The 5,659-nt window shown below is 48.4% G+C and overlaps 1 protein-coding gene across 1 annotated transcript; it reads left to right on the top strand.

Moving 5' to 3' along the window:
• Positions 1–1,066: 1,066 nt before the first annotated feature.
• On the top strand, positions 1,067–4,875 carry LOC110306335 (transmembrane protein 92-like). The gene is made up of 5 exons (XM_021178498.1): positions 1,067–1,147; positions 3,689–3,711; positions 4,193–4,276; positions 4,417–4,615; positions 4,774–4,875. The coding sequence occupies exons 1-5, from the start codon at positions 1,067–1,069 to the stop codon at positions 4,873–4,875; spliced, it is 489 nt and encodes a 162-aa protein (XP_021034157.1).
• Positions 4,876–5,659: the final 784 nt, after the last annotated feature.

Genomic DNA, 5,659 nt, shown 5'->3' with positions numbered 1-5,659 from the left:
AAGCCCAGGGTCCCTGTGCACACCTCGGCGCTGTCCGATGCTGCCACCTGGCGGCCATATTCTGACCGCCTGAGTTCTACCCATGAATCCCACCTGGCCTGCTGACCCCCATTGAGAGCTGTTGGCTTTTTGGCTACAGTGGACAAAGTCCTGGGAGCGATTTTTCTTCATTCAGAAAGAAACTGTAACAGCATCCCAACACCACACAATCTTGCAAACCAGAGAGGGTACTATTATCCCAGAATTGTGGGGAATGCTGTGCTAAAGTTTTTCCTCCCCAGTTCAGGGTCTTTTCCCCACTTCTTGAACAAAGAACAAAGGAATGGCTCCATTCATGTGCCACACACCCCATTATCCTTCTTGTGCCTTGCCCTGCCTTTCCTACAATTTCTGCCTCCCTCCCTTTGCTGCCTCTCTTGTGTCTGGGCAAGTACAGCACCCTCCAATGGTGAGCTCATCTGTCAAAGTTTATTTACTTATTTTGTTTTTTTTTTTTTTTTTTTTTTTGAAACAGGGTTTCTCTGAGAAGCCTTGGCTGTCCTGGAACTCACTCTGTAGACCAGGATAATCTCAGAGATCCACCTGTCTCTGTTTCCTGAATGCTGAGATCTAAAGGCTTGCGATACTACCACTTGACCTTTTTTTCTTTTTTTTTCTTTTTTTAAATTGAATCCTGCCTGGATGGTACTCACTAATTAGATCTCACTAGCTTTGAACTCACAGAGATTTGCCTCCTTTCAGATGGGATTAAAGGTGGTGTCACCACGCCCTGCTTTATCCTCTATTTAAGCACAGCTCAGCTGAGGGACTTCCACAGCGCTCTCCTCCATCCAACACACAAGGCTGCAAATCAACCTCTTCTAACCTCCCACCTCCCAGTCCTCAACTCAAGCAAGGCCAGCTCCTCTCCACTTCTCTTCCCTGAGCTCCTGTTCAGCTTGCAGCCCTGGTCCAGTTAACTCCAGTGTGTTAACTCTGTGCCTATCCTGAGACTGGACCCATAGGTGGAGAGAAGTGGAAGTCACTCTGTCCTTACACTCTGAAGCTCAGTGGACCCCTTGACAGGATGCTGGACGCCTGGGTCTGGGGCACACTCACCTTGACCTTTGGCCTGCTTTCCAGTCTCCAAGGAGTAAGCACCAATGAGGTAAGTGAGACCTCTGTGACTTTTGAGGACCCTATGGGGCAGAGGCCTGCCTAGGAACCCAGTCCTCAACTTAACTTGTCAGGACTTACCTTAACCACAGGCAATTGGAAACTTCCTGTCTGTTGTGTTTGGGGAAAGTTGTGGGTAGGGACAACACAGGGAGACTGGGGAAATCTGGGCCCCTGTCTTGGCAGGGCTGTGTTGCTACCTGGGAGCTGGCCCCAACCACAACCCTGAATAGGATCAGTGACCCCCATTTTAGTCTTGGCATGTCTTATTAAGCCCTGAGTCAGGCTGAGAAACCTGAGGTCTTGCCTGTCTGGGATGGGGCCTCTCCTTCCCTGTTCTTCCAAGGTTGGTGACCTTGAGTGTAGTTTATTGTCCCTCTCTGGGACTTCTGTTTGTGTACCAGGGAAGTGGAGGTTCCCACTTCCATGATTAGTTTGAATTCAATCTCAGAGTAGACCTGGCTGCCTGGCTGTGTGTCCTTATACCTTTATCCCAGGAGGGCAGGATTTGAGTGCTTGTTCATATACAATCTCTAAGTGTCTTGGGTTGGCGGGTTTCCTCAGAGGTGGTCAGAACAAGCCTTTGTTTAATACAATCCTTTTGTTAGTTTGTTTTGATTTTCTTTTTTTTTTTTTACGTATTTTCCTCAATTACACTTCCAATGCTATCCCAAAAGTCCCCCATACCCCCCCCCACTTCCCTACCCACCCATTCCCATTCTTTTGGCCCTGGCATTCCCCTGTATTGGGGCATATAAAGTTTGCAAGTCCAATGGGCCTCTTTCCAGTGATGGCCGACTAGGCCATCTTTTGATACATATGCAGCTAGAGACAAGAGCTCCGGGGTACTGGTTAGTTCATCATGTTGTTCCAACTATAGGGTTGCAGATCCCTTTAGCTCCTTGGGTACTTTCTCTAGCTTCTCCATTGGGAGCCCTGTGATCCATCCAATAGCTGACTGTGAGCCTCCACTTCTGTGTTTGTTTGGCCCCGGCATAGTTTCATGTTTTGATTTTCAAGACATGGCTTCTGTAGGCCTGGCTATCCTAGAGCTCTGTAGTCCAGGCTGGCCTCAACTCAAATTAAATTTACAACTTGGCTGAGCATCTGCTATGGCGATCAGACATAAGTGAAGTCCCATGTCCACTCCCCAGAACACTGTCCATGGCTGTTTGGAACCTGTAATTCTCCATGCATGGCCATGTATTTGTCAAGGCCAGGATCAAGACACTTCCATTCTGGGACCTCTGCATCATTTGCTGACCCCTCTCTGCAGCCCCAAGTATAGACACTGTCAGTCCTCCCAATCAGATCTAATCAATCCATGTTTATTAAACCTCAGGCCCCCAACCATTCTGATCAGACCACCTGGTTAAGATGCAACACAATAATCCTGGTCTAGTTTATCAAACCTATCAACTTTTTTTTTGATACATGGTCTCATTATATAGATAACACTGCCCATGAGAGAGAGAGAGAGAGAGAGAGAGAGAGAGAGAGAGAGAGAGAGAGAGAGAGAGAGAGAGAGAGAGAGAGAGAGAGAGAGAGAGAGAGTTCTGAGTTTCTGGGTCCCTTGTGTTCTTAGCTTACTGTATCGATCCTCACCAAACAGAGCAACTGTGAGCATGGAGAGGGAATGATCCCAGCTGTGACTGTCCCATTGTCTTTTCTTTAGCAAAAGAAATGGTATTGTGATGATCGTTAGCAAAGACAAAAGCTGGCTTCCTCTACTTTATTTGTTGAGAGAGGGTCTAGAGCTTCTAGTCCCTAGAAGCTGTGGACTCCTGAGATTAAAGGCATGCACGACCACACCTGGTAATGGTTCTAAGTGAAGTAGCCAGAGAGGGCGCTGCCTTGATACCTGGGGGAAGAGAGTCATCATTAAGAGCTTAGACAGTACTGCTATCAACAGGATGGGATTCTGTATGGAGATTTTTAGATGCTTCAAAATGCTTTAGGATGCAGGGCAGGGGGTTCCCGCAGGGATCTGAGGATGAATAAGGCCCGATTATGTTTATTGAACTTCCAGAGTTGTCTCTACCTATGACACGGGATCATGGGAGTAGAAGCAGTGGGGAATTTAGGCTACTTTCTGGGGGGCTCTGAAGCTAAGGATCAACTAAAGGTGGCTTCCCATGCCAATCTCTCTCTCTCTCTCTCTCTCTCTCTCTCTCTCTCTCTCTCTCTCTCTGTGTGTGTGTCTGTGTGTGTGTGTGTGTCTGTGTGTGTGTGTGTGTGTGTTGACCTTGGACATGGCAGTTGGAAGGAAGGAGAATCTGGTACCCCATGGCTGGACAATGTCTGAGCAGACTCTTGCTACCAGTTCTCTTTGAGAGTTTCTGCTTCCCAATCTGGCCTCAAACTGGCTCTGTAGCCTTGAATAGTTCTGCCTCCTCTTGACATCTGTCATGATGGGCAGCACCCCTGGTTTCCCCACACCTCCCTGATTTATCTGCATGCTGGACAAACAGTCTAACACCTGAGATCCAAGTCCCAGGCTTTGAGCTCTGATCTCTGTCTTTTTCTTCCACAGACTGTAAACACATGTGACATCCTGTAAGTATGGGACTTTGTCAATAATTGTTGGTAAAGGCAGGGGGGATGGGTGTGTGCTCAGATTCTGTCCTGGATAAGGGGACAGACACCTAATTCATATCACTTTTGCTGGAACCATAGCCCCTCTCAGCTTACCCAACCATGGGATCTGCAGGTCTGTAACTGCTGCTAATCCCCAACCTTTCATAGCTGGGGCGGGGAGCGGGAATCAAATGAACAATGTCCCACTCCTGCCTCCCATGTAAGTTCAGCATCAGGACCATTCTGCCTGAGTAGAATGGCATACTGCCCCGATGAACTCTGAACTCAGGTCCCAAGCCCAGACTCTAATTTCTCCCAGTGATCCCGGGATAGATGGTTACCACACACCCACTAAGGGTGGCTGGCAACCTGAGGGTTTAAGTGTCTTGAGAAGCAGGGACCTTTTCTTTTAACACTCTGATGTCTTCAGTATTTACCGATGCCTTTTTGTTCTGACTAGAAACTGTACCAAAGGATTCACATGCTGTGACAATAGATGCTGCCCTGAAAGAAAGTTCTGGAAGCTTGAAAATAATCGCTTTAGGTAAGGCCAGGGTCACAACTCTGGGCATCTGCACTGAGGGCTGGATCCGCATGAATCAGGGTGGGGGTGGAAGATGGAGGAGGTATGGCACGGGAGCATGGCCTGGACACTTCTGACAACACCATCCCCTACTACCCTAGGCTTGTGAACATCATCCTGTGGGCCATTATACTCGTTTTGTTCATCTGTGTCCTAGTGAGGCATTACTATTTGAGGTGCACAAATCTACAGCATGACATCAGAACATCTGATCATCAGACTCCTCCAGAACCGCCCTCCATTGCTCCCCTGGAGAGCATTAGGGTCACCTCCTTGGATCCCCCACCACCCTACAGTCAGGTGGGTCCTTCTGTCCCAATTCCTAAAGTGTTTCATAACATGTTGAAATAATGAATTGGGGGGGTGGGGAGGATAATGGATTGGTGAGGGCTCTGCCAACAATGATGTTATTCTTTACCCAGACCCTAAATAAAGTCAGTATCCCTTTTCTCCTGCAGGTTGTTCTGCCGCCAACTCCCACAGAACCACCTCCTCCCTACAGCCTCAGGCCTGAGGGCCCTGCTGGCCAGATGAGAGGGCATGCCTACGCAACCCTTTGAGCTTCCTCACACACAAAGCTCCTGGATCAAGCCCAGGACCCTGGAATGACTGCCTATCCCATCATGTCTCTGTTCTTTGATTTAATTTATTGTTTTTATACACTGCTGCCCCCTCCCCTTTTGTCATGAGAGCTAAGCTGGATCCATTATCTCTGTCCACACTAAAGACTACTGACATTTTTAAGAATTGGGGGTAGCTGTAACAGATGAAGAGAGATTATTGCTAGTGGACTGCCAATCTTGACTGGGCAGCTCGCTCTGCCATCCTACAGCAGCACTTCTGTGCCTGGAAGAGATTGAAGAGTGAACTGCACAGACTCTGAGCCATCTTCCAACTATGCCTGGGCAGAGAAGACCTCACTGTCCCTCTATAGCAATGCAGAAAACTCAGGGACTAATACGTTTCCACAGCTGGCTGCTAAGTGGGGATGGAGACAAGGTCAGAGGCTGAGGAAACCCTTCCAGCTTCTTCCACTGGTGACTGACTGCACTGACCACCTGCTGGGAGGATGGAGCATCCATGATGTGAATGAATGCACAGACCTTCAGCCTCTTGGGGCCTGGGGGGCACTGAATAAATGAACTGAAAAGCTCTCTGGATCCTGTTCTATTCCTGGGACCTGCTTTCTGGAGACACAAGAACTTCATTAAGAATGGGACTCTTAGAGAGATACAAGCCACAAACAGCTTCTGGGGGAAGGCAGGGTGGGGAGAAAGCCTGTAGAATGAGACTTGGTTAGACTTCCTTGGAGTTTGGCCAGGGAACTCTTCCTTTCACATTCCT

This window comes from Mus caroli, chromosome 11 (genome assembly GCF_900094665.2).
Source record: "Mus caroli chromosome 11, CAROLI_EIJ_v1.1, whole genome shotgun sequence".
Taxonomy (NCBI): Eukaryota; Metazoa; Chordata; class Mammalia; order Rodentia; family Muridae; genus Mus; species Mus caroli.
Note: the sequence above shows the minus strand (reverse complement) of the source record. Positions and strands in the feature narration are given on the sequence as shown.